The 24,716-nt window shown below is 40.0% G+C and overlaps 5 protein-coding genes across 5 annotated transcripts; 3 read left to right on the top strand and 2 right to left on the bottom strand.

Moving 5' to 3' along the window:
- The first annotated feature begins 10,311 nt into the window (after positions 1-10,311).
- LOC6593694 (dynactin subunit 5) lies at positions 10,312-11,230 on the top strand. The gene is made up of 3 exons (XM_002018805.2): positions 10,312-10,490; positions 10,575-10,874; positions 10,938-11,230. The coding sequence occupies exons 1-3, from the start codon at positions 10,443-10,445 to the stop codon at positions 11,157-11,159; spliced, it is 570 nt and encodes a 189-aa protein (XP_002018841.1). The 5' UTR covers positions 10,312-10,442; the 3' UTR covers positions 11,160-11,230.
- Positions 11,183-12,000, bottom strand: LOC6593695 (ankyrin repeat domain-containing protein 49). Its single transcript, XM_002018806.2, has 2 exons — positions 11,837-12,000; positions 11,183-11,761 (listed from the first exon to the last, which is right to left on the bottom strand). Exons 1-2 carry the CDS (start codon positions 11,970-11,972, stop codon positions 11,250-11,252), a joined length of 648 nt encoding a protein of 215 aa, XP_002018842.1. The 5' UTR covers positions 11,973-12,000; the 3' UTR covers positions 11,183-11,249.
- A 116-nt stretch (positions 12,001-12,116) lies between these two features.
- On the top strand, positions 12,117-12,799 carry LOC6593696 (protein Dr1). Its single transcript, XM_002018807.2, has one exon. The coding sequence runs from the start codon at positions 12,169-12,171 to the stop codon at positions 12,718-12,720; it is 552 nt and encodes a 183-aa protein (XP_002018843.1). The 5' UTR covers positions 12,117-12,168; the 3' UTR covers positions 12,721-12,799.
- LOC6593697 (probable tRNA(His) guanylyltransferase) lies at positions 12,725-13,761 on the bottom strand. The gene is made up of 2 exons (XM_002018808.2): positions 13,583-13,761; positions 12,725-13,525 (listed from the first exon to the last, which is right to left on the bottom strand). The coding sequence occupies exons 1-2, from the start codon at positions 13,728-13,730 to the stop codon at positions 12,792-12,794; spliced, it is 882 nt and encodes a 293-aa protein (XP_002018844.1). The 5' UTR covers positions 13,731-13,761; the 3' UTR covers positions 12,725-12,791.
- Positions 13,762-14,109: 348 nt separating this feature from the next.
- On the top strand, positions 14,110-15,632 carry LOC6593698 (mRNA cap guanine-N7 methyltransferase). The gene is made up of 2 exons (XM_002018809.2): positions 14,110-15,277; positions 15,335-15,632. The coding sequence occupies exons 1-2, from the start codon at positions 14,134-14,136 to the stop codon at positions 15,415-15,417; spliced, it is 1,227 nt and encodes a 408-aa protein (XP_002018845.1). The 5' UTR covers positions 14,110-14,133; the 3' UTR covers positions 15,418-15,632.
- Positions 15,633-24,716: the final 9,084 nt, after the last annotated feature.

The following is a 24,716-nucleotide window of genomic DNA, read 5'->3' as shown; positions in this document are numbered from 1 at the left end:
AACGAAACTGAAACTGATTTCGAAACTGGTTCACTTTGGGGATGACCTCACACAATGTTAATACGAAACATTAAAAAATTAAAAAAAATTTAATCATCAAGTCAAGAATATCGAAACACCTGTCACCGTGAAAACCAAAGCAACGCAAAACTAAAAAATAATTAAATAATAAAATCCCATAGATTTTAAGAAAGATTTTAGATACCCTTGCAATGGGATAATTCCTATATGCTATATTAGTCCGATATATGTTTTTTGGGGTTTTTTGGGCTAAAAGATTGGTAGATTTCACCATTAAAAATGTCTGTTCTATCGTCTATTTATTTTTATTGAAATCGAATGTAGCCTTTCGCTTATGGTAAACTTGTTAATTGAATCCAGTGAAATTTTTTTTTTTTTAAATTTTTTTAAAACTTTCGCGAATAAAGTCTAATAGAAAAAGGTGCCCCAGACCCCTGTTAAGAATACTTCTCTACCTTCTCTGTATTCCATATTTCTATGAAAAACTGTCATACCCTCTTCCAAAGAGTACATTGAAAAACTTACCATATTAAATGTTGAAAATGATATGCACCTGGCACTAGCTCTGGTGTCCGCTAATTGAATTAGCATCTATAGCCGGCTGGTAAGTAATTAATATTTAATTTGCTAATTGAATTCCTACAAGCGACTACCGTGCCACGCACCATCGCCAGATCCACGAGTTAGCCTCTGTGATCTCTTGCCAGTCCATCCATTCAGTCCATTCAGATGGAGATCTCTCATCTGGTAGTGCTTGACAGTTGCAAATTTGGTTAGCAAACAGAGAACAACATCTCTATCTCTGTTGCAATGTGGCTAAAGCAGAGAGTCGCAGACGCACAGCCAACATCTTTTATGATGTGCGAAATTAGCCATAAAACGCACACACAAATGTTGTTGAATAATGCATAATAAATGAAACATAAATGCGCTCTTTGAACTATTCCAAATGTTTGCAAAGAACTTGGAAAAACATTAGATAAGCTTTGGCTTGTTTTGAGCAATTAATTTTTATGCAAAATAAATATGCACTAAAGATTAGGAAAAAATATGCAAAAGTCGTATGAATATTAAATATGAAGTATGTACTTTGAAAAGTTGTTAAATTATTTGTACAAAGAAGGGGAATTGCTTTAAAAAATTAAGCGGAAATATGAAATGCAAAATAATACATTATACAAAATTTTAACTTCAAGAGGGATTGCAGGAATAGACTTTGGATCCTGTTTATATAATTGTTAAAGACTTAGATTTGGAATGGTTTTAGATATAAATAACAAGGAGTTGATAGGAAAGTAGGACCAGCACGAGGTGAAAGGATCTTATGGATAAAATACGGATGAAAAGTAAATTTTTATTAGTAATAATTCCTATAAAAAAGCAAAAGACAGTACGGTATAACTTAGGCTTAGAATTGAATGTAGCCTTTCGCTTATGGGAAACTTGTATTAAGGAATAAGCTGAATTTGTATCAATGAAAAAAATAATTGAATATACATTCATACAAACCTCATCCACATTCGCGCATAAAAGTTATCCAACTCGATACGTGCACACGTGACTGGCAATTTGCCATTCAGTATATACACTAATCAGCTGGTTTGCTCTAAAAAACGTAACATAAACTAAAAGAAAATAAAGTATTTCTCCATGAAAACGTACGGCATTGATTTGTAGTATTTTGTTCCCCTATTTCCAAATTATTCTAATATATCCGCAATGCATTCCCGTGATTCATCCGCGCATCCAATAAAAGAATAACAGAAGAGAAACCCAATCGAAGCCGAATCACATGTTTACTCACCCAAAACAATCGGCAGCTCAAGTTCGTTGCCAAAGTCTTTTGTTCTAGCGGCATTTATATGCTAAATTATCACCTTGGAGAGCGGCGTATAAAAACCAGAAAAATCCAAAACAGCATCCGACAGCATCCCGGAGCAACCGCAAACTTAATTTAACGAAAATTCAGACGGCAAGGTCGCGGCCCAAGCGGTCAACGACTGGCGGGCAGCCCCCCGGACTCCGGGAATGGCCAAGCAGCTTGAAATTGAAATTCCCTTTTCCGTGAAACAAAATACGTTGATTTGTTAAAAAAAAAAATTAAAATTAATCACTCGACATCAACAGAGAAACAAAATCAACTTCTGAGCTACGCAACAAGTGGCTACCGTTTAAAATTTAAGCATTAAATAATACAACAAAAATACGGATGTGTCGCCAAAAGAAGCTAAAGACATTCGAGGACGGTCGTTGGTCCCTCGATGCGAAAGAACACAACTACAGAAATGGTTTCTTGCATGGAAAAATATATACACATACATTTTGGATAGTACGTGTTCCATATCAAAAATGCACAGCACGCGGCGGTCAATTTTTGTTGGTTTTTTTGGTAACCTGCTCGACTGACTCAGTTTTTATTTTTTTTTTGTTTTGGCCACTAAAAGCATTCATAACTCAACTGCCAGACGCCGACACCGACACCAACGAAAAGGGAAAGGGCAGTGTAATGGAAAATTATAATGGAAATAAAGCGGATTTGCCGACTATCTGCTCGCCGTGGATGCCATGCCTCTCGTGCCTTGCACTTTGTCCAAGTTCAAGGTGAACCACGACCGGGCCGAGCGATCTCTCGGCATTTCAGGGCAATGAGAGTGCATTATATCCAATGAGATGGTAGATTATTTAAACGGAATGGTATGGTAATTGTAGGGTGATTGTAATGAAAGATCCCCAACAATGAAGATGGCAATCGAACAAAAATATGTGTATACAAATTACATGATAATTTATAAATAATTATTATTACCAGGGCAGCAAAAAGAGATTATTAAAGAAATATTGATAAAAGATACCTGAATTGATGACAGGTTTGAGATTCCAATAGAAACTTATATATTCAAGGATTTTTTAAGAAATTGGAGGACTATTAAAGTATATACATTGTAAAAAAACATTCTCAATTATAAAGTAGGCAACAAAAAATCAATGTTTTTTAATGAATTATGTAGGGACCGTAAAAAATGATTTTTTTTTTTTAATACAAAAATCTTTTACTTTTAATTGACCTAGAAAAACATTTTTTACAGAAAAATCTTTATTTTTATACAATTTCTGCACTTCCGCCATGATTAAATATATTTTTTTTTTATAGCAAGATCATTTTTTTAATTAATTGTATTTTTTATAAATTTTTTTTTAAGCTGCCATTTAATATTTTGACTTTAAAAACTCACGAAGACTTGAAAAAAATAGTTCCTTGTGTTCTTATATTTTATTTGCATAGTTGCATTAATTAGGCGTCGTTTTGTCTCTTAAATAAAAACCCCGCTCAAAGGGCAGTGTATAGCCTTTCCTCAATGCCTCAGAAGTGGTAGCACCTAAGCACCTTTTTGAGTGCCCAAAGCGACAATCCATAACTGCCACAATTAGCCTCCAGAACCACCCAAGTTGTGCTGTGCGCCGTGCCGCCTGTCACATCATCATCGTCATCCACGTTGCTTGTCAAAACAACAAGAAAAACAAGCCAGCGAACAACAAAAAAAAAATTGTATTAAAAATTAATTAAACAAAAAGTTGCCACTAATGTAAGAAACAATATAAAACACATTTGGCGCTTGCACTTGACCTTCCCCAGAGGCATGGCAAAACCCCTCCAGATTTCTGGTGGGGGGGGAAGCGGTATGCATGCCGCGTAATTCGTTTCAGTTTGGAATTTTTCTGTGTGTGTTTGAACTTCATGAATTTAATTTGTGCGTAACATTTTTATAGTTCGTCGAGCTGGAAATCAAGGCGAATGAATCGACTGAAATTCAATTTCGGAGGAGACTGTTCGACCGGCTTACATGGCGTATGAGCAATTTGCTTTATTTATTGCGAGTACGGGGTCCGTGGCTCTCTGTCTCTGTCTGTCTCTGAATGCGTGTGTAATTGTAATTGACATTCGGTTTGATTACTTCCTTATTTGGTTTTAAACAAATTTCAAGTGACGCATAGTCATCGTCTGGCCGGGGTTTTGGCAACGATTTTACATGGGAAAATGTTGCAGCAGAGAGAAGGTAATTCATTTGTTTCACACGGTAGTGAATCAGGGAAATGTTTTCTTTTTTTCGCAGGCACAAATACTGCCCTTCCGACCGAGAGGCGCTGCCGCAAGACGCGCGACACGTGTAACCCCAAATGTGACCTCCAAGGCCTGCGCCCTTGCTACTGCTAAGCAGAATTTCAAACAAAGTAATCGTAATTATATAGGCCCCCCCATTGACCGGGACTCCACTTGTAGTTATCGAGTGTACGAAATCGATTTGAATTGTATTTCCAGTGGGTGGAACCACACTTCCGAGCCACACTTCTTCTTCGCCAAAAGTGGCGTTCGCCTTGAGTTACTGCCATAATAAGCCCGTTCAATGTGCCATGAGAAACGCTACTGCTGTATGTAAATGTGTGTAGAGACACTGACACATGGCTGGCTTAATTGTCAATCATTGTCAATCAATCAGGCAGGCAGGGGGCAGGCCACCCAACAAGAAATCCGCACAAAAATTTGACACTGAGTTTTCAAGCGAGACTTTTTTGGGGGGAAAACCTTTTAAAGTTCAATCAACTGAGATTTAATCTGCATTTATCTTTTGACAATTTCTGCAGTCTCGTTCCTCGATATCAATCAGAGTTATCGGGAGTTTATCAAAACTGTTGATAGGCAAAAGGAAGTGGAAACAAGCCAAGTCACAACAGAATAACAAAGAAACAGCAAATCAAATAATGTAGGTGCCTCCCAAAAACCCTGCCCAAAATTCAGAGCTCGGCTCGTGACTCGAGTCGAGGCTAGCCTTGCCCATGGCATACAAATTTGCCAATTGATTTTTAGGTCTCTCCTCGGGTTCAAAACTATTAGCGCCCGCATGCAAGAAAAAACCAGAGCTCGATAGAGCAATCAAAATTGGAACAATACATGAGCGGTAAAACAAATAAAACATTTTGGAAGGTACAGTGGGGAACAATAATGAAGAGTGGTAGAAAGGGGATCTCTTTAGCTCTAAGCTCTAAGGACATTAAATAATTTGCTGTTTAAATGTCCCATAGGCGAACGGACATCATTTTAATGGGATGACACGAGCTAAAACCATTTTCCTCGAGTTATTCTGGTATTTTTTGCAATTACATTAAAAGAAATTATCGGTTCTTCGATCAAATTTAATTTCGATCACTTAAAACAGCTGTTTAAACGCGCGGAATATTGAAAATATTTAAAATTTCATACCTAATTACCACAGTTTTTATTCCTTAGATAAATACAGATCGAAAATGTATTATTTATACAAAATAAAATATAAAAAAAAAACAAATCAAGTTTATTTTGTACTGCTAGAAAACTAAGAAACAGCTGTTTTTTGTGAATTCCAGTGAATTGCAAACTTGCCAGTCACGTGTGAACGTTTCGCTTTAACAACCCAGTGGAGGAATGTTCTTTAGGGAATGTAGATTGCGGTTAGAAGTGCCAGTGGAAGCCATGAATTACTGTAATAATTTATACAAAATACATTGCAGCGAATTTGCCAATTTTTATTTTAAGAGAATTCAAAAAAAAGAAGCGAACAATTTAAATTTGTAAACATTAAATGTGGTTTCGATTGTTTTTAAACTAAACACGTTCTTAACACACTTAAAACGTTCTGCTTCCAATCTCAATAATCAGTTGAGGATCAGCATCTTCTAACCCTATCTATCTTTTCAATCATGTGCGACACTGTACCTGCCTGCTGCTGGTTGTTGTGTACTGTGTCTCTTGTTGCCTCTGTTGTTGCCAATGTTTCGTCGTCGTGTCGGGTCGTGTGTGTGTTGACTGTTTGACAGTTAACTCTCTACTGGTTTTGGATTATTGCTGTACGGGGGCCACTTGAAAATTTTGATTTTGATCGATTTTGAAATCGAAAATAAACGCAAATCTAACACAGACATTTTGAATGGGAATTTAGCCTCCGGGGGCCCTGAGAGACTTAATGTTTTAATTAGCACACAACTTGGGCAAACCAGAGGCAGGGTAGAGGCAGAGGTCGTCGCTTCAGGGGTGCTCTGCAGGCCACGCCTAACCAAGCAGAACTTATGGAAGGCAGCGGAAGGAAACGGGGGGATCGCCACATCCAAAAAGCGCATTCATTTTCAAGTTTCACACAATTTTTTCATGTTTTTAGCAACTTCTAGGCAAAACCTCAAATAATAAATGCCTCACTGAACAGCAGCACCACTCCACAGGTTCCCCCCGGCCCCCCACTGTACGTGTGTACTCCTTGGCGGGTATTGCCATTGTCTCGGACAATCGTTAGCTAGTTCTTGAACTCGGCTTTTGAACCTGTACGGCATCGGTCCATAGCTCCATAACTCCATAACTAATCGCGAGCTACTCGTTTCGTGTGGTTGGGGAGAGATCTTGACATGAGGAAGCCATTCGGCTGCCATATTGTATTGTAATGACTGTAATTAGTCGCCAGTGCAAATGGTACGAGTATTTTTATGTTTTGAAGTTCTGCGAATCGAGCCAAAAAGGTAGACAAAATAATACTGATTTTTAATAATGAACTATAGAATTTTTAGAGGCTTAAAGGGGGGAAGGAAATTAACAAAAATGGACTTGGAAGGGAAGGAGTTATTATATCTTATCTATATAAGGAAGAAGAGAGAAGAAGCTGAACCAAATACAAGCCTAAACACTGCTCCCAATAACTTTCTCTAAAAATCAATTGAGTAATAAATATGTAGATTTAATAAGAGAAAAATAGATTGGCATTCTGTACACAGAATTTCTATGTTATCTTGTAAGCCATCGCCATCACACCTGTTCAATTAACATAAGTATTAGCTAAGCTCTCGAACTGGTTAGATTTCATATGCAAATTGTAAGAAATACTTATTTTAAAGACTCCATGGATACGAAGTACTTAATTTTAAGAGCAAGATTGCTGTATTTTAATATAAAAGTGACATTTATTTGCCAATAAATGATCAATAACAGGCCAGTTTCCTATAAAGCCGCCAACCTTCCTACAAATATGCTATCAAATAAATACTATTTTATTTATTAGTACAACCACGCCTCAATTTAATTCTAGGGTGACCATAAATGGTTTAAAAAAATATACGTAGCCTTACTCAAAAAAAAAAAAATGTTATTGAAATATTCAATGAATGGTGACATTCCCCAGAACGTCGTGTGCCATGGCCTCCCCACCATCTGATATGTCACCTTTGTTCTGTCAATCCGAACATCCAGCACACATGTATAGGAAAAACAGACACAAATACGGGTATAGATATAAATGCATTCATATCTATGAAATTGTCAATTACAGACAAAATTTATCGATTGAAACAAAAGAATTGAACAAAAAACTTGTTTCACTTGATGGTGGTTTTTGTTTTTGTTTTTGTTTTTGTTTTTCAGTTGGTCAACTGCTGGGGAGCCGCATGCAAAAAGTGAAAATATTATGCAATATATCTCTATCTATTTCTATCTCTGTCTCTGTCTCTCTTTGCTGGCATTACCTTGTTCGCAATAAAATCCAATGAATGATTTTCTCAATTTTGTTAATTGCAATTAATTTCATTTGTCGTTTCTCCTTCATTGTTCTTGGCCATGTATGATAATAAATACGCTGAGAGAAAATACTAAGATCTAAATAAACGGAAAGGTTATTTGTGAAGAAAGAGCATGTTCTGCCTTGTTAAGAATCTATTAATCTATTTAATATAATATAACTATTAATATTCTTTAAATAGAAAAGTCCCCGGGTCAAATTAAAATGATATAACATAAATATGATAAAATATAATATAATTTTTATTCCAACAATTCTAGTCCTTCCGATCCCTGGATTTTACCAATAAATAAATCTTAAAAAATTAAAAACGGATCTATTTTCCCATTTATCTCATAGATCTATATATATCTTCCTTTCTCTCAGTGTAGATTTATGCAAGTTATGTGCAATTATTCAATTAGATCTGACATGACTCGGACCCCAACTGGATAGCACTGGCATTGTTTTCGATTCAGATTTAGATTCTGTTTTTGTTTCATTTTCTATTTATTAATTATGTGTTGAAATGTGCTTTAGTTTTTCTCCATTGAAAGCTTACTGAAAACAATTAAAAAAGGTTAAAGCCATAAAAAACCAGCTCAAGATTTGGATCCAATCCCCAACAGCAAAATGAGATCGTGATCGGGATGACGTATGTTTATAGTGCGTGTTTCTTGATCTTGATTAGCCACAAAATATAGCAGTGTAGTGGCCATTTAATAATGAATATCCAAATATGTCCAACAACAATAGCAATAAATGATTATCAAGGTCATGGATGAGTTGGTCTTTTGTAAGTATTTACATAGTCTGTTGTGGGGCGCCCTCCATGTAGTATCTAATGAATATCCAAATATGTCCAACAACAATAGCAATAAATGATTATCAAGGTCATGGATGAGTTGGTCTTTTGTAAGTATTTACATAGTCTGTTGTGGGGCGCCCTCCATGTAGTATCTGAAGGTCGCTTTGTGGCAGACGAGTCGAAGAGCCTCATGGAGCGCTAGTGTAAGGCAAACACTCGACTAGACTGTTCTATGGCTCCAAGAGCTGTGTATGGCCTTGATATTTTGGTATTGAACGGTAGAGAAAGTTTTGTGTTTCTTGAAAATATCTAAAGTATGGAAAAATTTACTTTTAAACAAAAAATACATCAATATATTCGTTCTAAAAATGGTATAAATGGTATACTTCCACACACACAAATAAAACATGTTTACGGAAACATTCGACCCCGAAATAGCCAATATTTGAATCACTTTTAAACTCTTTCACACCACATTAATTATCGATTCGCTTTAGAAACCTCAGCACAACAATAAACACAATTTAAAGAATAAAAAAAACCTCGGAAAACAAATTTGTATCATTTGTTAGATCATTCGCTTAAATGTTGTCTGGGTGCACAGCAGAACTCAATTAATTTCTTAACAATATTCAAGTTCAAGTTTATTAACCTTTGGTTCAAAAGTGCAAACATCAATAGATTAATAGATTTAGATGCGGTTTTCCCAGACAGAAGGTTAAGCGATTTGTTGGCGGCTTCTTTAAAGATCCAAAATTAGCTAAAGCAATTGTTTTGTTGAGTAAAAAAAAACAATTCCAAAGTTCAGAATAGTTTAAGAATGATTTAAAGAAGTCGCCATGAAATACCAAGATTTACCCACTTACCTCACAGAACCCAATTTTGGCATCGGTTTGGTTCCTAAAATTAAAAGAAAATCTTTAATTAAACACATGAATATTTTAGCAAATTAATTTCTATGCCAACATCATAATTATAGCCCTGCTAAAACCCTACAGCTAAGTATATGGACACACCAAAATGGATTACCATAAGTATGGGCATTGAATGTCTGTTCTGCAAAAGGCACAGAACCCCCTGCCCAAGAAAATAGACAAAACAAACAATAAGAAATTAAAATGCTACTATGATTAGCCGCCGCCTCGTGAGGGCATTCGAGCGTGCACTTTGAAGGTTAACGACGGGGCTGGGCTGGGCTTGGGGTCCGTCCGCGTTGCGATTATTAAAGAGCATTAATTGGAACATCATTGGAGCACAGCGCCAGCGGGAAGTTTGTGTTGTGGAAGGTTATCATCCACAGACCATTTTGGCGGCGGTGAAGAGTTAATGGGTTTGACCGCACACCCCACCCCCACCCCTTGAGCTGTGAGCAATTATTAACATTCTTTTTTTGTTGTGTTACTAGAAGATTTCAGGCTGTGAAGAGCAGCTGTCTAATCTGCATCGTGATTGTTGCATACATGCATAAAGTTCAGGGTCAATGTGGGTTAAACACCTGCATTTTTCTATGCAACGGCTGCCAAAGGCCGATGTAATTTGTTGAAAATCGCGTGCGTCTAATTAATGATTAGCTTGAATGAAAAATTCCTTCAATTGTAATAGAAATTGCATATATTTAAAGTTTAAATAAAACACGCAACCAATTTTGATTCAAAAATACGCGCCAACACAACAAATCGATATATAGATGGTTAAAATTGATTCCGATAGCTAAATATTCATTTCGGAACCACTCATTCCGATTGCTACTAGTTCATTTCCTTCTATATCGATTAACCCATCGTAGACCTTTAAGGGTTTTTTGATGTTCCACCGAAAGTAGAGAATTATTTTAGCTCAGTTCAGGTGAAAGATGTCAAGGTTCAGAGGAAAGATTGCATGGATCCACAAGAAGAATTCACAATCAGTAATATTCTCCGCCAATTAACTCAAGTTGTTGAACTGTTTAAATAGAGGGGGCTTAAGTGGGCTAAGCTCGTTTTGGCAGCAGACAAAAAAATTGGCAAAAACAAATTCAGGAAAAAAGTTAATAAATCCCCAAACAAATGGAGATAGCGGATACGTACTACAGCAAAGATGAATACGTGGAGACGGCAAGTACCAGCAATGTTTTAAAGATCGTCTGGGAACAAGACAATTTTGATGACCTCATCATGCCAAACCTTTTTTGTTTACAGGCCTCTGGCAACAAAGTTAGCCGCCACACAGTGCTCTGCGGGTCCCAGAATATCGTGCTCAATGGCAAAGTGATTGTCCAGAGTGGAGCTATCATCCGCGGCGACTTGGCCAATGTACGAGCAGGACGATATTGTGTGATCAGCAAGGATTCCGTGATACGACCACCGTACAAGCAGTTTAGCAAAGGCATCGCCTTCTTCCCAATGCACATCGGAGATCATGTGTTTGTGGGCGAGGGTGCTGTAGTTTCTGCGGCTTCAGTGGGCTCTTGCGTTTATATAGGCAAGAATGCCATCATTGTGAGTGTTGGCATGTTGTCCAATTAAATATTTCACTCAAATCTTAATTGTCTCCCCTCGTAGGGTCGTCGCTGTGTAATCAAAGACTGTTGCATCATTGAGGATGGCGCTGTGCTGCCGCCGGAGACGACTGTTTCCAGCTACATGAGGTACACGGCCAAGGGCACCATCGAGGGCGGTCAGGGTAATCCGTATTTTGTGCCCGCCGCTATGCAAGACGAGATGATCAAATATACAAAATCATTCTATGAACATTTCGTGAGGACCCCGGCTCCAGCCAGCTGAAGGGGGGAGGTGATGAGTGGTGGTTCGATTTGAATAAATGTATATTAAGTATTATATTTATTATGCACATATGATGGCTAGTCTACTTGTTTAATCTATCAGTCCCGTCTCGCATTCGAAGGCCTCATGGGCCATTTGAAAGATGGGATAACTCATGCCCGTGCGACGAGCTATAACAGCAGCCACCTCATCTGAATTATTCTCCTTCTTGGGCTGCACATTCCTGTCCAACAGCAGGGTTGTGGCTGTGTTCCTGCAATTGGATACTGTGGCGGCAATGTGCAATGGCGTTTGTTTTCCCTCCGATTCGGCGTTTACATCTGCACCAAACTGCAGCAGAAGCTGAGCCACATCGGCATTGTTCCACTTGCAGGCAGAGTGCAGCGGAGTCCAGCCCAGATCGGTGCGGGCATTGGGATCGGCCTTGTACTGCAGCAATAGCTTGGCAATGTCCACGAAATTGTTGTATGCAGCCCGATGCAGGGGACTGTAGCCATCGCTGTCACGGGCATTGACCGCATCCGGGTCCAGTCTGAGGATTTCACGCACCTCACTTATACGGTTCTCGTTGACGGCCCACAGAATCATGCGTTCAACGCTGGCTGAGAGTGTGTGCAGAAAAACCCATTTAAAGGTAACAACTTTGTAGAAGAAGAATCTGAATTTTAGCCGCTTACCCTGGGGGTTCTTGTCCTCCTCAATAAGTTCGTCGGCGTCGTCATCCCAGCCGCTTACAAACATCCCGCGCGGCACCTTGGCATAGCGCAGTTTCTCCACTTGAGATTTTTCATCATCCGAATCGTAGTCAGCCATTGTTTAAGTAAATTTTAATTGAATTTATAGAAAATCTTGTTTTCCGCGTATGTGCACTTCACTGCAGTCGATAGGTCTGGCTTCAATCGATATTTGATTGTGGCATTAGCCAACACAGTTTTCCAACACTCTCCAGCAAGAAGCAGCATTTTCCATTAATTTTGCTTGGTTTTTGTTTACGTTTTCGAGCCACGCCATGTCCAATCCCCAGGAGGAGCTTTTGCCACCCAGTGCCGAGGATGATGAACTTACTTTGCCACGCGCCAGCATCAACAAGATCATCAAAGAGCTGGTGCCCACCGTGCGCGTAGCCAACGAGAGTCGCGAGCTGATATTGAACTGCTGCTCGGAATTTATCCATTTGATCAGTTCGGAGGCGAACGAGGTGTGCAATCTGCGAAACAAGAAGACCATCAATGCCGAACATGTCCTGGAGGCGCTGGAGCGACTGGGATTCACCGATTACAAGCAGGAGGCTGAGGCAGTTCTGCACGACTGCAAGGAGGTGGCTGCCAAGCGACGCAGACAAAGCACTAGGCTGGAAAATCTTGGCATACCCGAGGAGGAGCTCCTGCGCCAGCAGCAAGAACTGTTCGCCAAGGCGCGCGAAGAGCAGGCACGCGAGGAACAGCAACAGTGGATGAGTATGCAGGCAGCGGCTATGATCCAAAAGCCACCACACGCCGATGGCTCCATCGCCAGCAAGCCCAGTGAGGATGATGACGACGACGACGATGATGACTACTAGTAGTTATGTTTTTTTTTTAGCATTGCTTAATGTAATTTTAATCTTAAAATATATTGCCATAAGTTGAACTATCAGCTAATCCCGGCCAGATTCTCTGGTTGCTTCTTTTCGTAATCGCCCTTCTCCTGCTTGGTGTTCAATTGCAAGTCCACTAGTCTGGGCATGATTTCAGGAGCCGTATAAGTGCCGGGCACATACTTTCCCAATATCTCTGTGTGGACTTTCCAGAAGTGCGATGAAATCAGATCTTCGTGGAGCGGCACGATGGCCTGTCTTCCCTTTTGGTCATTATCCCCATCGCTGATAACACGTTTCCGGAGCAGTATCGTACCCTTTCGGTACATGGCTGGCAGATTGTTGTAATTGATGCCAAACTCTTGGAATAGCAATTCGTTTTTATCCGCTGAGAAGGTTCCACGTAGTCGTTCCTCGGCCTTTTGATTGCTCAATCCCGAGTCCAGAACGAGTTTCCAAAATGCAGTATTATACAGATTATTCACATGGACATCGGCCTGCCGCCAGCTCAGATAATCCCTTAGATTCTCATCCGAAGGATATAGCACCACGCGCCCATCAAAGCATGGGGCATAGGCCAGCGGCAAACACATCCACTTGGACCACTGCATCACATAGCTCGTGGAGAACAGGCTGGTCACGTAGGTCAGTAGTTTCGCTGAGCGACGCTTGAATGCCGCCGTCTCCTTGCGGAACACAAACGAATATTCATCGCTCTGGCCATAAGCCAGGACAACATCCCGAAACTCCTGCATCACAGCAGTGGCAGCCGCATTCATTACATTAAGAGCTACAAGAAAAGGTTTAACGAATCATAATCTTGATCATCAGTTGGTTGTTTCTTTACCATTCTCGTCGTTTGGCTTCTCAAAGTTGTGGGTCTTGGAGAACTTGTGAAACTTTTTGCCATCAATCCGAATAACAATCCACACATTCGGTAAAATGGTGTCATCCTGCTCGTATGTTTTCACATATTCATATCTGCTGCAGGCCATGCTGCGTTTAGACAGCTCTCGAGCGGTTGTTTTAATTAATAAAGAGTTCAATTTATTTACAAGCCCGAGAAAACGCATTTATAAATCGAAATCTGAAAGACCGCATGAATTGGTAACAGCTGATTGGTCGCAACAGCTCACAACACTATCAACTATCGGGTCCATAGTGATGGGAGATGAGCCATCGGCGATACTTTGACTTCCATAAGGTACGTTTAATAATTTCTTTCTTTATATAATATTTGAGTAATTGCATGTAATTCAATTTAGTTAGCACTTTCCTATATTTTTTTACTTCATAGAAATTTTTCGGTCATTCCCAACTTAGTCACCCAAAATGTGACCCAAAATCATCGATAAAAAAAAATGTCCATCCCAAACAAAGTAGGAATTAAGTGAAATTATGAGCATCTACGAACAAAATGTCGCCGATGAGAAGTTTGCCAAAGCACACAAAAGCGTCAGCCTCTCCGACGACGAGGAGAGCGAAAGCAATGCAGAATCTGCGACGACAGCGGCCCCAATAAATGCAGGCCAAGACGATGCGGTAGGCGGAGATGATGAAGAAGCCCAGGAGGGCGCCGCAAACACCCACGTTGTGGCCAGTCATTACAACGAGCTGAAGGAGGGTGGACGGAGGGATCGACAGAAATCCAAGATATTCTTCATGCGGAACTTCAACAATTGGATCAAGAGCATGCTGATCAATGAGTACATGGCTCTGATTAAGGAATCCAAGCGGGTTGGCGATGCCCTGCGAGTGCTCGACATGTGTTGCGGCAAGGGCGGCGACCTGTTGAAGTGGGAAAAGGCCGCCATCACGCATATCATTTGTACGGACATTGCTGAGGTATCGGTGGAGCAGTGCCAGCGGCGGTACCAGGATATATTGGAGCGTGCTGAGAAATCCAAGTACGCCAACAAATTTACAGCTGAATTCTTTGCCTGCGATTCAACGCTGGTGCGTCTCCGCGAGCGGTATAAGGATGTCACCCTGCAGCTAAATTTAGTTTCCTGCCAGTTTGCATTTCACTATTGCTTCGAGTCCCTGGGCCAGGCCGATTGCATGATGCGTAATGCAGCCGAATGCCTGGAGCCGGGCGGTTATTTTATAGCCACAATGCCGGATGCCTATGAAATAATGCGACGAAAGCGGGAAGCTGGTCCAGATGCTCAAAGTTTTGGCAATGATGTGTACAACATTAAATTTGATTGTGAGACGGATCCTCTGCCACTGTTCGGTGCGAAATATCAGTTTCATTTGGAGGGCGTTGTGGATTGTCCCGAATTTCTAGTCCATTTCCCCACTCTGGTCAAGCTGGGCCGCAAGTATGGCCTGAAGTTGGTCAGAAAGACCACATTTGCGGACTACTACAAGGAAGCTCTGCCCCAGGGTCGTAATCTATTGCAACGAATGTCGGGATTGGAGTCTATCCAGCCGCAGCGTTGTGCCAATGATGATCAATTTGCCCATGTCCAGGAATTTCAGGCATCCCAGCGGGGCAGGCCGCTGGGTACACTCTCGAAATCCGAGTGGGAAGCAACAAGTGAGTGGCCATCAAATATTTATTGAAGGTAACCCTGTATCTCTTGTTCTCTTCTAGCTCTATATCTGGTCTGTGCCTTCAAGAAATACAAAAATACTTGGGATGCCAATGGCAAACCCGTATTTGAGTTTGACGACTGAATAGCAACATCAATATCGTATTGTCCAATTCTCTAAACATTATAGTACTCGATCGCATGAACAGAAATTAATTTTAAGCTTAAAGCGCATGCTAAGAAAAATAGTTTTAAATAATAATGGCAGAGAAATGTAATAGGTATCTTTCGTAGGAGTTTTCAAGTAATTTTTTTTATGCTGTTTTAAGTCAAAATTATAATCCATAGATTCAATTATAAAAAAAAATTGTAAATTCAGTTCAATTGTTTAAATTAATTTCGAATTACATATAAATATTATCAAGTTATCAAATTATAGACTTTTTTTTATTTATTCAACTAAAGTGTAAAGATAATGTCTTTTATAAATTATAAATACCCAATATAAAATGTTTTATTATACAAATATTTTACTCCAAAATCATTTAAATGATTTCTCGGATTTTCTTGGCTAAAAGGAATAAATCTCCTTATAATCTGATAGTGGGTACCATTTGAAATAAAAGGAATTGATACTAAACCATTATGAATGTTTAATGTGATCTGACAGCATTGGTTCAGAATAATAAATAAACAAATAATAAATGTATATCTCTTTAAATTTTTCTATTATTAGCATCTGTAAATTACAGACTCTGATTACATTTCGAGTTCAATGAGTTTGCATTGTCCACAGGCTTGTGATAATTCTGCGATAAGCCACGCAGCCATAAAAAGCGCAGCAGTTGCTACGGAAGCTTCAGTCGGATTTTAAATACTGCACAATATGCACTACTCTCTGATATTTACTGTGACTATAGCTGTGCTGGTGAGCTACACCAGTAGCTTTAGTATTCCACATCCCTTCGAAAATCTGTGCGAATTTCTGAAATATGTTGAGAAAGATCAACACGAAGCTCTGGAGTCCCTAACACAAAAGGCAGCAGTTCTTGGCCGGGCGGCCATTGAAATCTTGCCAAAAAATTCAAGTTTCGAGGAGTATATAAAGCGAGATCTCGACTCGGTCAACAACACTCAAGGATTCGATCAGATGATTGATTTTTTGAACAGGTTCGAAAGCTCCTACAACCGATACATACTCGGCAACTTGAGTCTCGAAAGCCAGCCCACTCTCCGGCTATTGTACAACAATTGGGATTCCGAAAGTAGCAACATAATCGAAAATTCCAATAGTAATATTAGCGCACGCTTCGATGAAATGAGGAATAAACCATCGGAAAATTGGAGCATTGTAAAGCAGGAGTATTCGAGCGCAAGCAATGTCTATATGTATCGACGTGATTACGATGGTCACCCTTTTTTTGGTCGCTATCTTTATTCAGATAAATCTAAGTACTATTGTGATGAATAAAGTTTGAACTTGGAAATAATTTTGAAAATAAATTACAAATTGTAAATGCATGTGGAACAATCTTCCCATAACATTAAATCAATTAGGAGCGCAACAAAATTAAAGAAAGCAATAATGGAATAATGGATGTTAATGTTTTAAGCTTTTACCGCTAGGATATATCATGAAATGAATAAATAAATAAAAATGCAATTTTGCCAACGCATCAAAAATAACCCTAACCGTACATGAGGGACCAAAAAGCTGTTTCAATTCTCTTTTCACCTATGCTTCGTCCCTGACCGCGGCCCGATACCTACCCGGCTTCGTGTGTTCAGCTAAGTCGGTCCCAGAATCGTTTGGACAACAAATACGCAGTCTATCCTAGGTATTTCTCGTTTCCATTGGATAATATATAATGTCTTATTGACGAAGGCAGCGATAAGTGGCAACTTCAATGGTAATATTTTAATCCAAACTCTTAACCATGAAATGTTCTGAGACAAGCTGCAACAGTCTTTTGATTTCTAAAATAGATTCAAACCTACGAATTCCGAGCCGAAAGACCATTAACCATTGGACAACCCTCGCTCGAGTCGTGTATCGCTATTCCTTTGCAAAGCTCTGATAACGAAGCTTTTGTCGGCTGAAACGAGTTCGAAACTGGAAGGTTGGAATGCACAGAAAGCTTCGAAAAGGGAGCAAAGAGCAGAGCAGCAGCAGCAGCGGCGCTCTTTCGCATGGCCATTGAGAGCGCACAGCTGTTGCTTTCACAGCGACGGCGCCTTTGAAGGACATCGGGCAAAGGTTAGTCCTGACGTTTACGTTGCCGGGTCGTGCCTGAGACCGAGACCTGGCCTGGTCTCTTAGCCTAGCCTTCTTGGTGTGGCCCCAAAGCGAGCGAGCAGGCGGCAGGCGTCAGGCGGCAGGCGGCCGAGTCATAACCGTGTCGTGCCAGGCATTCAATGCATCAATGAATTATTATAGCTCAAGTGTAAATAAATATTTGATAACGAAACAAAGCTATGGGGTGTGGGGGTTGCCATGGGGTTAGGAGAAACTCAGGTACTCAGGTGCGTGGAACGGGTCTGGGTATAAATTACGCCATTGATTGGTTTCGAGCCAACTGCACAAAACTTTATATTGGGGCAATCAGTTATGGTGTAGCTCTGCTCTCCTCTCCCCTTCACTGTATATGAGGTACGGTAGTGCCCCCCTCTCACTCTCTCTTTTTCTGTGTATCTGGTGTGTCTGTCCACCTCTCTCTCTCTCTCTCTCGTTCTGTCTCTCTCTCGCCATGGCTCCTTGGGCTCTTCTTTCGTTTGTGGATGATGGCCGGCCATTTCTCCAAGTTCTTGTCAGATAATTTCATTATTTAAAGTTTTGCTCATAAAAATAAACTTTGGGTGTAAAGTTTAAATTTGTTTTGCACATACTGAGGCGTACACAGTGTGTACAGCCATACCGACCAAAGGCTGGTACTGGCACTGCTGCTGCTGCTGGTTCTGGTACTGGTAGAACAAATTGTTTACAACAAGAGCCAGGCACGTGTAGTATACATACATACATACATTAACACACAAACACATATATATATATATATATATATATATATATATATATATGGGTATTGTGTGTGTGTTTGCTGTGGGTATATGGGTGGATGGGTCCGCTTTGTTTAAAGTAGAGCGTGCGTATTTATAAGGCAAACAACAGAGGAACCCAGCCAGAGCCCCAGCCAGAACCCAGAACCCAGAGCCCAGTAGCCAGTACCGAGGGACCAGAGCCAAGAGCCCAGACCCAGAGCCCAGAATACAGAACCCAGAGCCATGGCTAACAGAGAGCTGTTTACGTTTGCACACACGGCTTGCCCTGTACGGTACCCCCTTTGTCCCACCCATTACATCCTCTCGCTGGCATTCTCTTGGCCAGGGCATGGTCCTCTCCGCCATGTCCTTCGCCACGACTCGCTTTGCACTGATTGGCCCTAATGAATCTTTTTGTTACCTTCTCCATGCGGCCGCCTGCGCATTGTACCATGCGGTCTATGTAAATTAGTTCACTTTTAACCCAAATCCCCGACAAGGGGCTGAATCTGATGACACCCGCAGCCACCCCATCCACTCCGCCATGGAAGAAATTACAATTTTAAATATTCATGCTGCTTTTCTCTTTTGTGTAACTTTTGATATAAGTTGTCACTTGTTAATCCCAAAGATTCGGTATGAAAAAATAATTAGTATAACAATTTGAAGCTGAACAAACGGTTCAAGAATTGCAACAAGCTTTTGGTCGGATTTTTTTATTTTTTGGGATACAACGTTCTTCAGTTACTCTATAAAATATTCTTGGAAGACGTCTTGTCAGTGCAATCAACCAGTCGGAAAATTCTGTACAGTTTCCGATCAGAGGATCATAGACCATGCTTCGCATACAGCATCATTATCAGAACTGCATCATTCAGATGCTGTTTCCTAGTGTTTCCTCTTGTCTGTTCATAAGAACTGATCTCTGAATCGATCTCACACTGTGCTACATTCTCGTAATCGATTCTTGGTACCCATTGCTTGGGAAAATGCTGCGATTATGTCAAGGCACGCAGTGATCTACCACTAAAAAGCGCAGCAAATCTTCAGTAAAGTATAGTTTTCGGTTAAACCCTGAAAAAGATGCATTACTCGCTGATCTTTGCTGTGACTTTAGCTGTGCTGGTGGGAAGAATGAGATCCTAATTGAAACTCTTTAGTTGCAGACCTTGGCCAGTGCCGTTCCTGTGGACTGACATACCGATAGTCTGTTGATGCCTGGCAGATCTTGAGGCAATTCGATAGGTAATGCTAGAGACCCTAAAGACCAGCTCGAGATCCGAGAAATGTACAACAACTGGAAGTCCGAAAGTAACGAAATAATGAGAGATTTCGATCTCATGCTCGTCGATGAAACCCATGATCTTTTTAAAAGATTGTCGTGGGCAGCCCACCCTATTCAGCAGTATTTGTCGGATTTGAATTTATGAATTCTGCCAAATCGAAGTACGAATGCACGTATACCCGCTACATTCCTTAAGCCTATTTTATGGAATATTTCGTACTACAGTAAAAACATATTAGTTACGATTTTTTATGGAGTATCCACATTTGAATTAATAAATTTAAAACATTTTATTGTACCAACTCGATTATTAGTACGATGTCTTGTAGTATCTGTCTATTAAACGCTTTAACTTTCGAACCAATTTTTGATTGAGTGAAATGGAAACAGACTACCCCAATAAACTTCCATCTGTATGTATGTATATGTATGTGCCACAACAAATTTGTTCAACTTTTATTGCTTTCCAATTTGTTGAAAATCTTTAAATAAAAGAACCAGCAAATCCCCTCACCAGCACAGCGCACAAGGGTTAAATTCTGTAGCACAATGCCAAAGCCAGAGTCCGTGTTCCAGCAGCCTGGCTGCCCGCCTGCCTGCCCGCCTGCCCGTGTGTTGAGTAATGTGCATACGTGACTGCAATGTGTACGTGTGTCAGTGTGTTGGTGTGCCCGTGCCCACTGACAAAACGCAGGCAGGTAGGAAATGTGTGGTGGTGTGGTGTGGTGTGGTGTGGTGTGGTGGTGGTGGCCTCACAGTACGTATACGCAGTGTGTACAAACAAAATACATGCCGCAATGTTTATTTTGTAAGCCTCCCGTCGAGGCAAGCGAGCGAATAAGTGTCTATCCATCTATCTCGCTTTCGCACACTCTTTCTATCTCTCTCCGGACTGGTCGTTCGCTCTCTTTCTAGCCTGTTCTTTCGCTCTGTCTTACCGTCTCTGTCTGTGTGTTCTGTATAGATCATAAAATGCACATGTTGTATGGCTGTGCGGCTTGTGTTTATTCAACCGCATGAAACAATGTGGAAAACGCATGCCAGGCATACGATGTTCCTGCTGCCGTTCCTTTCTGTGTGTGTGTAAGAGTATCTGTGTGTGTGTGTGTATGCGTTACGCTATGCTAAACTTTTTACAAGGATTGCCCCAAGCACCGCGCGAATGGACCGGGGGGTTGGCTTGGTTAACGCAACAATTTAACAAAAAACAAAAAAAATATGCAAAAAAGAACGTTAAAGAAATGGGGAAACAAAAATTCTACAAAAAGAATAACAAAAACAAGAAAAAAAAGCCAAAAAAACTTTTGGCGGGTGGGGAGGACAAAGCTTTTAATACTCTGGCAGATCCATCATTTCTTTCATTCGATTTTTGTACAAAGTTTACAAAGCTATTAGGAAAGACATTAAAGAACTGCTTTTTATGTTGTTGGTCTTCGAAAGAGTGTGGGTTTTTATGGATCGATATAGTGTGTTCTTATAGCTGACAATTTTAAATGGAAAATGCAAAAGAGCTCTCATTTAACTAAAACTTTTTGATTTGGGAAAATCCACAAAAGTTTTCTTATAAAGAATAGTTTTCTTTGGAATATTTACGATATAATAATAGATTCTATGAGATGTTCTTCGGTTAATATATATAAGAACATGGAAAAGTGTATTTTAAAGAAGAACTTATTTAGTTTGTCGTTTAATCCAATAAAAAACTAGGTTCCAACGTTCTTTAAATTGAAGCTTCTTTATAAAGTTTCAGCGAACTAGTTTAAAAATCGAGGGACTATGACTGCAGTCACTTAAAAATAGAGAATGCTTCCCTCTACCCAAAATCATGAAACCCTCCACAGAGAGAGAGAAAGAGAGAGAGAGGGTGCACGAATTCTACACATATTTGTGCATATATGCCCAAGGACCAAGGACCCGGCACTACCGCACCGCACACACACCATTCAAAGAGGATGGAAAATGATGAGCTGCAGCTCATCGCCTGGTTATCTTTTGTGGTTCCTCTTTGGACAGGGAAAGCAACTTGAACTCTGCACTGTGCCTGTGCCTCTGCCTCAATGCATGAGTGATTCACCCACCATTTAAGGTTGTGGTTCTTGTTTGGTTCTTGGGTTTTTGGGTGCAGCGGTTTTGGAATTGCTGTCAAGACGAATGGGAAAGCCCACCCACCCAGCTTGAGGTCGAATGTGTGCTGATTGCAATCTTTTATGACTGGCGGTGGAATTGAGGTAAGTCTTAGCTTGGATTTGAACTCATTTGATTGGAGTGCCTTGGGCACAATTATTTCAGGTACCAGAATTGTTCTTTTGGGTATAACAAAATAAAGTTCCCAGCCGAAAAACCAATATTAGTTGTGGCTTAAACTAAATCTTCTCAAAGTTTAAAATGATTTTAGCAGCTCTTGTGGGTTTTGTAGTTGTGCAACTGGCATTCTTGGTCATTTTCGTTTTGTGTTTTCCTGTAATCCAATAATAACGCATTCAGCTGCGATATTCTCTAGAATTTGCGTTGACTGGACAAAGTCTGATTCACAAACTTCTTTATCAGCATCTCCACAAACTACATTATTGCGTTGACATTTCCTTGTGTTTTATTTTGTCTGCTAATCAGAATCATCACCGTACTGCATTCTGCATTCTCGTAATCAGTTCTTGGGAAAATTCAGCGATAATGTGAGGCGTTTCAAGCGACGCAACAGGCTGGTTTTTCTTACAAGAAATCTGATTTCCAGAAATGTATAGAGGACGATCTCGAACTTAACTGTTCTCAAACAGACAAAGAGCTGATGAATTTTTTGATCAAGTTCTAGGGCGCCCACGAGTGACATATGTATACCCTCTAATCGGAAGTACTAAGACCATCCAGCTTTTTGGTTAGTTCATGAGACGTACTATGTCTTTTTGTTAGAGTCTAAAGACGACGTGAGTCACACTGATTTTTATTGGGGCTGTGCTGCTGTTAATGGTATTAAATATTCTGCAGGGCCTTAGGCTATGGATACCTTCAATATCAATTTGAATCGAAAGGGAGGAGAGACTAATAGATCTAATAATAACAAAGGTTCCATAAACGGAAAGAACTTGTGATAGAGCATAAGGAATAATATATCCCTCTATTGTGTAAAAAAAAGATTTGTGTCGTCGTCGCTCATATCGGAGCGAGTGCGCAGGTTGCTTTCCCCGTAGAGATATATACATATGTATGTAGATATAAATTTCCCTGGTTTAGAAATATAAACAAATTATTAAAAAAAAACAATTTTATATGTCTTCTAATTGAATATTCGTTAATCCCTAAATTCTGTCTATGGTCTAAATTATGTTGTAAGTGAAACTTCAAACACATCAGGGCAACAATCTTTAAGAAGATCTATGAGAGATCTATGTATATTAATCTCTATAGAGATAACTACCGTCACTTGCCTGAGTAAATTTATGGCGTCTCTGTGCAGTTTGCATGAAATTTGCAAGTCTATAATAATATATTTCAACCAAATATCCAGCTGGAAAGTTCTGTATAATTTGCGATGACTGGGAAAACAGTTTGCAAGAAAAAGGCTGGTGAAGGCTGCCTCGCCTACAGCGTCATTCCAGTATCTCCATTAAGTGCGTTATTCCGATGATGTTTCCTCGTGTTTCCTCTTCTCTGTTCATAAGAACTGATCTCTGAATCAATCCCATACTGAGCTACATTCTCGTAATCGGTTCTTGGTACTCTTCCTTGGGAAAATTTTGCGATTACGTCAAGGCACGCACCGATCTACTATAAAAAGCGCAGCAAATCTTCAGTGAAGTATAGTTTGCTGTTAAACACTGAACAAGATGCATTACTCGCTGATCTTTGCTGTGACTTTAGCTGTGCTGGTGAGTAGAAAAATATCCCTAACATAATGGGATCCTAATTATAACTCTTCGGTTTCCAGGGCTTTGCCAGTGCCACTCTAACGACAAAAGACAAGGAAATGATGTGCGGACACCTGAAGATTATTGAGACGCAACGGCACGTGATGCTTGAGTACCTATCGCGAAAGGCAGCAGCTCTTGGGAGGGCTGCCATTGAAATCCTGCCAAAAAATTCAAATTTCGAGAAGTGTATGGAACAAGATATCTTGTTTACAGAAATCACTCAAACAGACGAATCGTCCATTGCCTTTTTGAACAAGTTCAAGTGTGCCTACAAGCGACAAATACTCTGTAATTGGAATTACCAAGACCAGCCCGAGTTCCGAGAAATGTACAACAAATGGAAGTCCGAAAGTAACGAAATAATTAAACAATTCGATAGGGAGCTGGTCAAAACAAATCAAGATCTGCTAGGGAGAAGGTCGTGGTCAACGCTACCTAATCGGAATGAGTTTATAAACTCAGTCAATTCCTACTTTAGGCGGTATATAAAGGATACTCACAATTTGTTTAATCATTTTCTTAATTCTTCCAAATCCAAGTACGAGTGCACGTATAAGATACGTTATCTTTAAGCCTATTTTGAAAAAACATTTTACAAAATATACAATTATTTTTAAATACATATATTTATATTATATAAATAAACATCATTTTTTGTGCTTCTGTAACTATTACTGGATTTATTAAAATTTCTTATTCTTTTCTATCTATGTATGACGAACTTTTAAAACATAAATCTGACATTAGTTGCCGTTACAAGGGGCCGACTTGATTACTCACATTTTTCGACCCAGGGGACAAGGTCTCCTCCACAATTGCAGTGGCAACGCTGCGCCTTCTACGCGCTTCCTCAGTCTCTCTCTCTCCCTCACACACGGTCTTCCTCGTGCAGTGTGCGGGCTCTGGCAGAGGGGAGCGAGATTAAACGGCTGCGATTGTTGTGAGAATAGAAAAAAGTTGTGTGCGATGCACACAATGAATTGAGTTAGATGAATGCGAGTGTGTGTGTTGTCTTTTTTAGTTTTTTTTTCCGCATTCAATTGTATGAGTTAACGAAATGGAACGAAATAGACTTAAACTTTTGAGTTAGCTGAATTTTCGCCTGCGCCCTCTCTGCATTCTTTCCTGTTTTTCTTTCTTCTTGTTCTTCTTTTCCTTTCAGACAGCAAAGGCAACAACAATTGCTGACACTGTTGCCAAATCAGCTATCTGGCTGTT

Source organism: Drosophila persimilis, unplaced genomic scaffold, assembly GCF_003286085.1.
Source record: "Drosophila persimilis strain 14011-0111.01,24,50 unplaced genomic scaffold, DperRS2 tig00000124-arrow-pilon, whole genome shotgun sequence".
Lineage (NCBI taxonomy): Eukaryota > Metazoa > Arthropoda > Insecta > Diptera > Drosophilidae > Drosophila > Drosophila persimilis.
This window is presented reverse-complemented; position numbering and strand designations above follow the sequence as displayed.

Excerpts from the sequence above, each read along its gene's own strand:
- LOC6593694 (XM_002018805.2), top strand. The coding sequence starts at position 10,443 with ATGGAGATAGCGGATACGTACTACAGCAAAGATGAATACGTGGAGACG. Across the intron at positions 10,491-10,574 it reads AAGATGAATACGTGGAGACG|GCCTCTGGCAACAAAGTTAG; the intron begins GCAAGTACCAGC and ends TTTTGTTTACAG. Across the intron at positions 10,875-10,937 it reads TAGGCAAGAATGCCATCATT|GGTCGTCGCTGTGTAATCAA; the intron begins GTGAGTGTTGGC and ends CTCCCCTCGTAG.
- LOC6593695 (XM_002018806.2), bottom strand. The coding sequence starts at position 11,972 with ATGGCTGACTACGATTCGGATGATGAAAAATCTCAAGTGGAGAAACTG. Across the intron at positions 11,762-11,836 it reads GGAGGACAAGAACCCCCAGG|CCAGCGTTGAACGCATGATT; the intron begins GTAAGCGGCTAA and ends ACACACTCTCAG.
- LOC6593696 (XM_002018807.2), top strand. The coding sequence starts at position 12,169 with ATGTCCAATCCCCAGGAGGAGCTTTTGCCACCCAGTGCCGAGGATGAT.
- LOC6593697 (XM_002018808.2), bottom strand. The coding sequence starts at position 13,730 with ATGGCCTGCAGCAGATATGAATATGTGAAAACATACGAGCAGGATGAC. Across the intron at positions 13,526-13,582 it reads GAAGCCAAACGACGAGAATG|CTCTTAATGTAATGAATGCG; the intron begins GTAAAGAAACAA and ends CTTTTCTTGTAG.
- LOC6593698 (XM_002018809.2), top strand. The coding sequence starts at position 14,134 with ATGAGCATCTACGAACAAAATGTCGCCGATGAGAAGTTTGCCAAAGCA. Across the intron at positions 15,278-15,334 it reads ATCCGAGTGGGAAGCAACAA|CTCTATATCTGGTCTGTGCC; the intron begins GTGAGTGGCCAT and ends GTTCTCTTCTAG.